This window comes from Rhinoderma darwinii, chromosome 12, assembly GCF_050947455.1.
Source record: "Rhinoderma darwinii isolate aRhiDar2 chromosome 12, aRhiDar2.hap1, whole genome shotgun sequence".
Lineage (NCBI taxonomy): Eukaryota > Metazoa > Chordata > Amphibia > Anura > Rhinodermatidae > Rhinoderma > Rhinoderma darwinii.
In genome coordinates, this window is record NC_134698.1 from 2305216 (window position 1) to 2317193 (window position 11978).

The window sequence follows — 11978 nt, forward strand, 5'->3', positions numbered from 1 at the left end:
TATTGGATTCCAGATTAAAGGAATTTATATTTACACTTCAGAATAAATAGATGAGAAACATAAGACCCTCTAGCACGTCTGACATTAGTTCAAACACTTCGACATACTGTCCAGTTTGTTACAATGTATCAGTGCAGGTAAAATGTATACATCTGGAGTTCTGTCTGCTTACCTCACAGATGATTGTCTAAACTGGATACAAACTGTAACAAACCCTCAGCTGTGAGAAGAAATAAATCTGTACAGATTTTCAGCCTACGGATGTAAAGAAGAACTCCCCTTTAACGGACAGCAATCAGAGGTCTTGAAAATGTATGGTTTATTCCCAAACAGTGCCACATTTTATGCAGGATGTGTGAGATATTGCAGCAGAGCTGTAATACCGGACACAACAAGTGGACAGGTGTGGCGCTGTTCCTGGAAGAAAGCGGACATTTTTTTCTGACCCTGGACAACCCCTTTAAGGCTCTCCAGACACCTCTCTGATTTCGGGACCATTTATTTTCCGTTCAGGTTGTCTGGAAAACTGGGTGACAATTGTTCTGGGCTCTGTAAGTCACCATAACCCTGAGCTCCATCGATCGGGGGTCTCACAGCCTGTAGTCCACATACCCAGCTTTCTAGAGGAGGGAGCAGCAGTCCAGGACGCTACAACACGGACAATCACCCCCAACATTGTGTGGAACTTATTTTATTTCACAAAAAGGGAAAATGCAACAAAGTCCAAACCATCCGGAATAATCAGGAATCATATATTACAATGTAACGCTCTGCTCGGGGCGGGTGATGGGGACCTCCGGCCTGCAGGGGGCAGTGCAGGGGCCTCACAGGTTCAGTAGCTTCTCATTGAGAGCGATCTGAGCCTGGGTGAGGTTGGCGAGATAAGTGACCATCAGCAGATCCTGGAGGAGAGAACACACAACGCATGAATATGTATCAACAGCCACAAAAGTAAGTGCCCCCCCCCCCCCCCAGACACAGCCACTCCCCGCACTCACATTAATGTTACTGTTCAGCATGGCCTCAAAGTCCTCGGGGGCAATGGTTGGTACTTGGGTGACCAGATCCATCAGAAAACGCCCCACGTTGTTGTCTGCGGAGACTTTACCCGACTGAAAAAGAAGAAGAGACGATGAAGATAAATCACGAAGGAGACGGTAGACCCGGGACCCTTCATAACCACCAGAGGGCGACTCACCAGCACATCCTCCGCATACTGGAGCACAGTGCTCAGGGAATCCTGCAGACGAATGGCAGCGGAGCCGACCTGCTGGAGGTCACTGGTCAGACTGATGTTGCGGGTTGCGTTGAAGCAGGTTTTTGTGATGAGGTCAACTACAAGAATGAAGGACTTCAGAATGACACGCAGTACCCAAGAACAGCCACAAGATGGCGATGTGATAAACCAATAAACGGAGGGAAAAGACTGCCCCCATCATCTACAGGAAGGAGACCATTTATAGCCGCCCCCAACCACTCACCTCCTATCCTCTCGGTGTCATAATACACAAACTGCACAGTGAGCGGGGTGAACATAACCCCCATCGTTTTACCAGGTACACCCATTGGAGTGCTGCAAGAGAAATGACAAATCTATTACTTGTAATAGTCTGCGGGGGTCGGCCCCCGATGCAACAGTCTGCGGGGGTCGGCCCCCGTTGTAACAGTCTGCGGGCGTCGGTACCTGATGTAGGCTTTGATGCTCATGCGGCCGGCCTGCAGGCTGGTGTCCACGGTCATGTGTATGGGGTTGGTGGCCTCGCGGCTGTAATACTCGTGGATGAGCACGGAATGTTCTGTGATGTCATTTCCTGTGGCGTACCTGCAGTACAAGATACAGGGTCATCATGTGTGGACCCCCACGGGCGCCCCCGGTCAGGAGCGGGGGAGGGGCACTCACCAGCCCAGGATCTGCTCGGTGGACGTCACCTTCTTGTGCAGCTCGTACATGTTCTTAGCGAATTCCATGTCCACCGCCACCTGGAAAACACCACAGATCAGCACGAGCGGCGCCCACCCCTCCCCCACACAGCGACACTACAACCGCGGGGGTACCTCATCCTCAGACTCATTGTGGGGGACCGAGAAGCAGTTGGTGACTTCTATAGAGTGCTTGTCCACCGTGCCTGCGGGAGAGAAATATATATATACAGTGACTACAGGGGACGGGACCGGGGGCTGTACACAAAACCCCACCCCCTCCGTCCACCGCCCCCCCCATCCGTCCGCCTGGATTTGCTGCGGTTTTTTTTTGTCCGCAATTCCGTTACGTGTGGACGAGACCTTACAGAGGTTCAGCTCCCGGGCGGGGGAGGGGAACAGACAAGCCCTTTAATTCTCTTCTCACATTGGTATTGGGGGGAGGGGCCACCACTATACTGAACCCCTTCATTACACCGCAGTGTGGCCCCCACATTACAGCCTGAAGACCCCCCACATCTCCAGACATTACACGGGGGACCCCCCACATCTCCAGACATTACACGGGGGGACCCCCCACATCTCCAGACATTACACGGGGGGACCCCCCACATCTCCAGACATTACACGGGGGACCCCCCACATCTCCAGACATTACACGGGGGACCCCCCACATCTCCAGACATTACACGGGGGGACCCCCCACATCTCCAGACATTACACGGGGGGACCCCCCACATCTCCAGACATTACACGAGGGACCCCCCACATCTCCAGACATTACACGGGGGGACCCCCCACATCTCCAGACATTACACGGGGGGACCCCCCACATCTCCAGACATTACACGGGGGACCCCCCACATCTCCAGACATTACACGGGGACCCCCCACATCTCCAGACATTACACGGGGACCCCCCACATCTCTACACATTACACGGGGGCCCGGAAGGTTTCCTGTGGCCCCAACACTAAAGTAACATGCGGGGCCCCTGGCTCTGGTTATAAGCCGAATCACGTGATATGATCATCCGGGTCCTAAAACTGCGCAGGCGCCTGAACAATAACATAACCAGGGACCACGGCCACATGCGGCAGATAAGGGAGCTCGGGCCTCCCGCCCTTCTCACCCAGAAGAGTCCCAATCACCCGAGCGGCCCCTTCATTCCTGCGCTCGTAGCTGTCCACAATAGAGGCCAGGACCACGGGGTGAACCTTGACCACATGCCCGTGCAGTGCCGCCGGCATCACCGTAACCGCCGGAGCCGCCATCTTGCTGCTGTAGAAAGAGCGTCGAGGGGGCGGAGCCGCGGCACTACAACGTAACTCTCGATCTGATTGGACGAAGCGCTAGCTCAACACGCCGCGCCCTGATTGGCTGGAGAATTGCTGCGCGATACATTGTAGAATGAGCCATGTTCATGTCACGTGACCTGCTCAGCCAATGAGCACTATCCACAGGGTATGATGTACCTGAGGGTGTCAGGCCCCTCCCCTCGGGGTAACAGTTGCTAGGTGACAGCAGTGTACACACACAGGAGAGAAGAGATCAGCATGGCCACTTACTACAGTGCTAATCAGGTACATCCCATAATGCAGTGTAAACTCTGGGGGCCCACTATTCCTGGGGTACATCACTATGGGGCTCATCCTCTAATATTATGTCCGGTATATGACTGGATATATAATTATTGGTGTATATAGTGTCTGCGGGGATGGACAGAGGTTATAATGAGGGGAACATCCCATAAACTGCCCATTATTAGAGGGTATGCTACAGAACCCAGCCAGAAGGGGGCGCCGTCACATATGTACAGCATTGGAGCGATATGATTGGTCAGTGGTGTCCTTCTCCTTCACAGTATGACAGCTCCTTCCTCTCCACTAAACTGCAGAACTGGAACATCCCCAGACCCCACAAGGAGGTAACGTGTGCCAGCAGGGGGCGCTATAGCCACATGTTGTACCAGATCAGCTACTTGTTTACTTTAAAAAAATATATATCCTCATAATTCTTGTGTATTTCAGGCGCCATCCACACATGACGGATTCACACAGTTTATTTCCAACGACAGAGGCCACCTGCTTCCGGGGGTCCCAAGGTCAAAGGTTAGTCCATTGCCTCCTCTCGCCCTATCGGCAATAAATATTAAGGAAATCTCCATCTGTGTTATGTCTAGTGCAGGGCCCAAGGGGGCGGAGCATGACACCTTGGTGTTTTTTTTTTTGAATACCAGTGTCGTACCCCACCACTCAGCAGAACACTTGACACCGTGTAATACTTCATTTCACCTGCGGTGGCGCTGCAGGGAAACTGAACACTTACTGCCAGGTTTCCCCACAGATCACAACTGATTGCGGAGTAGGGGGACACTTTGTGATCTGCTTATTGTCAAGGGACCCTTTTTAGTAGGGATTGTCCAAAGTGGAGAACCCCTTTAAAGGGCAGCTTCCGTCTTTGCCGTTATTCCCATGACTGGTGCAGGAATCGTTCCGGGGTGTCACATGGTAAAGACCTTTTACACAATAGATGACTAAACCCCTTTATTATATCATGAATGTCCCTCCCTTAGTGCCTCCGGTCAGAGCATATTTCCTGTGCTTTGTCGCCCCCTGCTGAGATCCAGGTCTCCATCCTAAACTTTGTCTTACCGCTTCCAGGTCAATCCATGGGGGACGTTCATCGGCACCTGGGATATGCCCTGTAAGATCCCCCCCGCTAAAGTCAGCCTTACGTCCCGCTCAGCGGATGCTTCCAGGCGTCTCATGGAGTGGATCGAGGAGTCGGAGTCCCTTGTAACGGCCAGTAACGGACTGCGACCAGACGTCACCGGGAAGGTCTGTGCCCACATCTATAGCAGCGCTCTCCTGTTAATGTCCCAGCATGCTGCAGACTAGAAGGGCATGCTGGGAAGTGTAGTCTCACCAGCTGGAGGGCCCCTTACATATCCCGCAGACTATGACTGAATGCTGCGTTCTGATTGGCTTCCAGCATAGGACTGCGTCTTTCTAGATCTTGATGGCGGGGGCAGGGATGATTGCAGAAAAGTTATTTAGGAATATAAAATTTTCATTTCTGGACCAACAGGTTTTCTATAAGACAGAAGACGACCCCCAGCGACAGAGTCCGAAGAATGACCGAGCGCCGTGCAGCCCCCAGGAGAAGGCGCCCCAAAGATCTGCCAGTCAGCCCGGCTCTTGTAACGGAGGCCGCAGCCGCCACCAGGAGGCGCCGGGGGACCATGTACCCAGCAGCTGTAGAAGAACTTCTCCACATGGAGACAGCTGATTGGTGGTCACGTGAGAAGCGGCGCCGCAGGCAATAAATTGACACATTAAACCTGAAAAACTTTCCGGACTGTCACTTCTGTAGATGTTAGAACCAGGAGACCCCCCCCACCCCATGTCATACAGGGGTCCAGGCAGCTGTGAGGTGGGGTCCTCACTGTGGCCACTGCTTCAGGAAAAATGCTGAGCGGCCATATCATTAAGGGGGGGACCAGTGTGAGGAACTTAACAAACAACACCCCATATCTCAGCTTCCTGGATCTCACTATGAGACAGATATTCTACAGCTATCCGCAGTCACACTAGACTGGAGGTGGTGTCTGGCACCGCTTATCTCCTCAGTATGAGTGGAGGAAAACGTAACTTTAATCCTCGTAACAGATCAATCACTGCAGCACCTTGTTGTGACACCAGAGGGCGCTGGTTTACATTGCTGCGATGCCATCGTCTCATCACTGGGTTAATAATGGACTGCGGGGGCCGGACTGCTCCCCGCTACATTCCGCCCCGATACAATCATTCCTGAAGACAATGCCACAAGTGTCCGACGCTGAAATAACAGCAGGGGGAGGAAACAATCTATTTTATTGAAAGATACAGAAAACGCTCCTCTCGGTTCTCAGTAAAAATATTTTGCCCTTGGATATTCCTTTAAGAATCGGGGTGACGTGGCGCAAACCCCCTCGGAGAAACTAGAAGACGAGTGGAGGACGGCACGAATGACTACTACCTCTATCAGGATAATAGGGGTTATTCCCTTCTTGATCAGTAGAGTTTGGGAGACTTAAAGGGGAGTTCCATTTTGGCCACTCCCACCCGTGCAGGTTGAGAGTAAACCACCAGGTCATAAGCAGACACCCCCCGACGCAGATAGTTCACCCCTCACTCTGGGAATGGCCAAATGTGAACATCCCCTTTAAGCTGATTTAGAGGCCATACAGTTTGGGCCAGGTGTCTTAAAGGGCGTCTCCACCTTCCCCATCAAAGATGTCTGCCCCGCTCTGTTATAGATCTGGCTGGACACAGATGGGTTTGTGTCAGGATGTATTTAAGGGAGACCAGGCCATGACCATCCCCTTTAAATATTCCACCATCTTGGAGAGTGTTCCTTAAAGGGACGGCGCCGTGATTTCTCCGCTGCACTCCGTTTACATTTGCCCTTTCCATATTTCCCACGCGAATTGTGGAATTTTAAATTCCCTTCCCACAATAACCCGGGACAATAGGATGTATTATGTGTCACACGCTGATCTCAGGAGTCGGGGGTCTCACATCCTCCAGACCCAAGATCCACCAGCCGAGAGCAGACTTTAGTGCCACATGAGATGCGTTTACAGTTAAACCAGACGATTCCGTGGCGCAGAAAGGACATCGGGGTCAATGACATTTCCCTTTAATAGCCATAAAGCGAGGGCACCATATAGCGTGACGGGGGAGGGGTGTTAGACCAATGGGAGAGATCGCCAGGGTCACCCGATTATCCTATAGCCATTGGCCAGGGAATAAGGGGCACAGGGATCGGCTTCCCCACCAGGACTATGCAGGGTGGGATCTTTGGCATGTGGGAGGAAGATGGCAGAGGGGACTGTGCCCAGCACGGGTGAAGTGATCCAACACGGCCCAAAATCCCAGACCCGGCCCTTATTAGGGACAGCGACTCTTGTGAAGGTTTTTGGTGCGTGAGACGTCAGGATGAGGCGATCAGTCGTGTCTGGATCACAGGGCAGCGATGCCAGCCGCAGACAGGAGGGTGAGACCCAGCACCACGTAGCCCGTCTGGTAAACTTCAGGGATCTTAAAGCCTTTACCCAGGTCCCAGGCCTGCAGAGAGAAAACACAAGAAAAGATGGAGCCCTCCTGTCCATAAACCACAGTGCATCCAAGCTCATGATTATTATACTCCAGTTACACCCAAAGCTGCACCCAAATTCTCAACCTGCCCCCATAATCCAGACAGTTCCCCAGAAATCAGCTCGCACTCACCAGGTGTCGGATGCCGTTCCACGAGTGGTACATGAAGGGAAAAGCGATGGCGAACTTAGCGGAGTAGACGAGCGCCGGGCCCAGGCTGAGGGACTTTATAAGCTCCAGGTACGATGCGTAATCTCCGGGGAGAACCAGGGCGGCCAGGCCGAACAACGACACCCCTGGGGTAGAGGAGGAGAGAGGGGTGATTAGTCAGGAGGCCATCCCTGCAGAACAATCATGGCCGCCACTCGGCTCTCCCAAGAACAGATAAAAGGGGGCGTGATCAGGAGCGGTACTCACCAGCGCTCATGGCGACACCGGTGCCTCGGTGGGTGATGGACATCATCATGGGCAAAGACCATCTGTGAGGAGCGAACAAAGCGGGAGGTCAGCCCCGGGCAAAGGCAACGCGTCACAAGCCGTTACCATCAGCCACGCAGCCCCGACACCCACCCGTCATACCAAGCGTGGTGCCCGTGATGTGATGTGACAGCGCCAACCACACAACCGCTCCGGGGAACCGTCCGGTGGTAAGAACAGTAAAGAGGTCACATTAACATAACGCAGAAAACCCAGGAGCTGCCCGAATATTAACCCGCAGCGCCCGTCCTGAGCGCCACGCCGCCATGTTTACATCCAGGCAGGAATCATGCCCCTACTCCACTCACATCCAGAGCTGCAGCCACAATATTGCTCATTTCCGGTTAGCTCTCAGGACCCAACACCTCAGTGCTGCCCCTAACTAGCTCTGTACAGAATCAACTGCCGTGTACACTAGTCACATCCAGAGCTGCATTTCCCACGGGTGTCCTGTGAGTGATGATCACACCAGCGACCCCGGCCAGCTCAGTGTCTATACAAAGAACGGCCTCGGTTCGGAGCTTTACCCTTTACACTAGTTACATCCAGAGCTGCATTTACAATTTTATTTTCCGGTTGAAGGTCCTGACTGGTGACCCCGCAGGTTCAGTGTCCGTCACTCCTATAGAAAACGACATCTCTCACAATGCAATGCATCATGGGACTTTGGATAAAGGATCTGACGGTGTGGTATAGGGAACTATCCAGCTAGCGGGGGATGGGGGAAGATTATACAGGATAGCTGGGACATGGGGGGGGGCTTTATTTTGGGGTCCTTAAACCAAAATTAGCCCAAACTGCAGATATAAGAGTGGTAGTGTCCGGCGGCGGTGGGCCGCACATTCTCCGGGGGGGTGTCAGGAATGCTGTGGGGGGCAGTCGGCCGTCCTCACCCCTTGTCTCCACATAGCAGAGTTATTCATGCGGCCGGAGGGCTGTGGTATGTGAGCGGGCGGAGGAACAATGCCGGCCGGGCGCAGCCACATGCTGAAGAGACAACTTTCCCCTGGCACTGACTCCGTGATGCCCACCTAGTGCCAGCTGAGGAATGCCGCCCGCTTAGGGTATTTTCAGGCAACGGGTCTCACTCATTGAGCAGCGGCGCCCCCCGACCGGGGCACACTACTCATCTCCCCCCCCAGGCCAGCCATCTCTTCTGTGTAGGGGTCACCCAGCTCTCCAAGACCCCGGAATGACAAACCAGCCTGATAACACAGCCGCTATGAGGAACGGATGCGAAACTGGACAGGTGTGCCATTCAGGAGCCCAGGAAAGCTGAGTGATATCCCAATATGGCCACCATTACGGCAGTCACCCAGCTTTCTAAGAGTCCTGAAAAGCTAAGCAGCCGCATCTTTGACATCACTAGACAGGGAGTCTGGGAAAGCTGGATGACCACCCAGGAGCGGCCATATTGGATCTAGCGAGCGCTGGGATATCAGGGACGGACACGAGGACTACAACCACAGACATCCGGCCCATCCTCCGCTGCGGACTTACTTATAAATAGTCATGTGAGGCGAGACCGGGCGATTCAGGCGGGTGTTCTTCTCCCAGAAACCGTCCATCTCCTGCTTGGCCGACGTCGTCATGGGAACGGCACTGACAAGAACGAAGGAGACGTAATCATTTACCACAGCCACCGTGTCGCGTATCAATAAAGATTGAACATTCAAAAACGGCTTTATGTTCATGTTCTGTCCCTCCAACAGCGGCACAACCCAAAAATGGAGAATCCCTCTAAATAGTCATCTCCACGGGGTCGTGTTTTGGCGAGATCTCACCCGCTTCTATACGTAGTCACCGTTATAATTTGTCACAATGGACCGTTCTCCGCAGAGCATCTCGCCCGTGTTGCGGGGGCACTTACTTTCTAAGGCAGAAGGTCGGTCGGAGCTGGGAGTGGAGGCTTCGCCACGCTGCGTGTCTGACCGGAAGGAAGAGAAGAAACGGGAGTCAGGATCATACAAAGGCGAAGCTGAAAACACCAGGATACAGAACCGGGGCTTAAAGGGCATCTCCACATTCATTCATATCCAATAGAACACAGTTCAGACTCCATCACATTCATTCACACACAGGAGCGGAAACATGGTGGACTGCCCCTTTAAATTGATCATAGCCCCTCCCCCATACAATGTGGGTGACTACCCCTCTTTCTATCGCTCAGGGGGACACTACACCCCCATATAGCACACAAGGGACCCCCGACTATCTGACACCTCACAGGTGACCTTTAACCCCCCGCCCCTCACCCAGTGACTTACAGGTGACCCCCTCTCAGCACCTGAATCCTGCCCTTCCCGCCACAGCTGACCCGTTATATCCGCGCACTGCACCGGCTACTATAAGTACGACCCCCGCCCACACTGAGGGCTCAGACCCCAATATCGGCTTAACTCCCCCACACCAGACAAATGTCACCTCAATATCAGCGCCGCCATCTTCCACTCGCAGTCACTGACGTCACGGACTCATGATACGCCGCGCCTCCAATTAGTCTCGCCGCCTGCGCTGTGATTGGTCGGATCAAGAAGAAGGCGTGATTACTGGCTGAGGGGCAGGTCTGCTGAAGATGTGAGTCATGTGACTGCAAAAGGTCAAGTGCGAAGCTCGTAACCATGACAACAACCAACCTGCACTAATATCTATATAGAATATCACCCGTTATTATACACCCGAGACAGGCTGAGATACAGCAGTACCACACATAACAGGCTGAGATACAGCAGTACCACACATAACAGGCTGAGATACAGCAGTACCACACATAACAGGCTGAGATACAGCAGTACCACACATAACAGGCTGAGATACAGCAGTACCACACATAACAGGCTGAGATACAGCAGTACCACACATAACAGGCTGAGATACAGCAGTACCACACATAACAGGCTGAGATACAGCAGTACCACACATAACAGGCTGAGATACAGCAGTACCACACATAACAGGCTGAGATACAGCAGACAGTACCGCACATAACAGGCTGAGATACAGCAGTACCACACATAACAGGCTGAGATACAGCAGTACCACACAGAACAGGCTGAGATACAGCAGTACCACACATAACAGGCTGAGATACAGCAGTACCACACATAACAGGCTGAGATACAGTAGTACCACACATAACAGGCTGAAATACAGCAGTACCACACATAACAGGCTGAGATACAGCAGTACCACACATAACAGGCTGAGATACAGCAGTACCACACATAACAGGCTGAGATACAGCAGTACCACACATAACAGGCTGAGATACAGCAGTACCACACATAACAGGCTGAAATACAGCAGTACCACACATAACAGGCTGAGATACAGCAGACAGTACCACACATAACAGGCTGAGATACAGCAGACAGTACCACACATAACAGGCTGAGATACAGCAGTACCACACATAACAGGCTGAGATACAGCAGTACCACACATAACAGGCTGAGATACAGCAGTACCACACATAACAGGCTGAGATACAGTAGTACCACACATAACAGGCTGAAATACAGTAGTACCACACATAACAGGCTGAGATACAGCAGACAGTACCGCACATAACAGGCTGAGATACTGCAGTACCACACATAACAGGCTGAGATACAGCAGACAGTACCGCACATAACAGGCTGAGATACAGCAGACAGTACCACACATAACAGGCTGAGATACAGCAGACAGTACCGCACATAACAGGCTGAGATACAGCAGTAACACACATAACAGGCTGAGATACAACAGACAGTACCGCACATGATAGGATTAGATACACAGCTCAGCAGACAGTATCACACATGATAGGATTAGATACACAGCTCAGCAGACAGTATCACACATGGCAGGATTAGATACACAGCTCAGCAGACAGTATCACACATGATAGGATTAGATACACAGCTCAGCAGACAGTATCACACATGACAGGATTAGATACACAGCTCAGCAGACAGTATCATACATGATAGGATTAGATACACAGCTCAGCAGACAGTATCACACATGGCAGGATTAGATACACAGCTCAGCAGACAGTATCACACATGATAGGATTAGATACACAGCAGACAGTATCACACATGATAGGATTAGATACACAGCTCAGCAGACAGTGTCACACATGATAGGATTAGATACACGGCTCAGCAGACAGTATCACACATGGTAGGATTAGATACACGGCTCAGCAGTCAGTATCACACATGATAGGATTAGATACACAGCTCAGCAGACAGTATCACACATGACAGGATTAGATACAGCAGACAGTATCACACATGATAGGATTAGATACACAGCTCAGCAGCCAGTATCACACGTCATAGGATTAGATACACAGCTCACCAGACAGTATCGCACATGATAGGATTAGATACACAGCTCAGCATATAGAATCACACATGATAGGATTAGATACACGGCTCAGCAGACAGT

General features: G+C 52.1%; 3 protein-coding genes across 4 annotated transcripts; 1 reads left to right on the forward strand and 2 right to left on the reverse strand.

Annotated features, from left to right (window-relative positions):
* Positions 1–675: 675 nt before the first annotated feature.
* Positions 676–3232, reverse strand: EIF3F (eukaryotic translation initiation factor 3 subunit F). The gene is made up of 8 exons (XM_075843765.1): positions 3053–3232; positions 2056–2126; positions 1901–1980; positions 1685–1822; positions 1482–1573; positions 1199–1335; positions 999–1112; positions 676–902 (listed from the first exon to the last, which is right to left on the reverse strand). Exons 1-8 carry the CDS (start codon positions 3192–3194, stop codon positions 825–827), a joined length of 852 nt encoding a protein of 283 aa, XP_075699880.1. The 5' UTR covers positions 3195–3232; the 3' UTR covers positions 676–824.
* Positions 3233–3342: 110 nt separating this feature from the next.
* CFAP126 (cilia and flagella associated protein 126) lies at positions 3343–5271 on the forward strand. Of its 2 annotated transcripts, XM_075843767.1 has the most exons (5): positions 3352–3503; positions 3785–3847; positions 3951–4031; positions 4584–4760; positions 5011–5271. In XM_075843767.1, the coding sequence occupies exons 1-5, from the start codon at positions 3477–3479 to the stop codon at positions 5209–5211; spliced, it is 549 nt and encodes a 182-aa protein (XP_075699882.1). In that variant the 5' UTR covers positions 3352–3476; the 3' UTR covers positions 5212–5271. The 2 variants fall into 2 exon arrangements, with proteins under 2 accessions (XP_075699883.1, XP_075699882.1); XM_075843768.1 differs by lacking the exon at positions 3785–3847 and having other exon boundaries at positions 3343–3503.
* Positions 5272–5778: 507 nt separating this feature from the next.
* SDHC (succinate dehydrogenase complex subunit C) lies at positions 5779–10066 on the reverse strand. Its single transcript, XM_075843769.1, has 6 exons — positions 9963–10066; positions 9409–9465; positions 9039–9140; positions 7479–7540; positions 7194–7357; positions 5779–7031 (listed from the first exon to the last, which is right to left on the reverse strand). Exons 1-6 carry the CDS (start codon positions 9980–9982, stop codon positions 6927–6929), a joined length of 510 nt encoding a protein of 169 aa, XP_075699884.1. The 5' UTR covers positions 9983–10066; the 3' UTR covers positions 5779–6926.
* Between the last annotated feature and the right edge of the window lie 1912 nt (positions 10067–11978).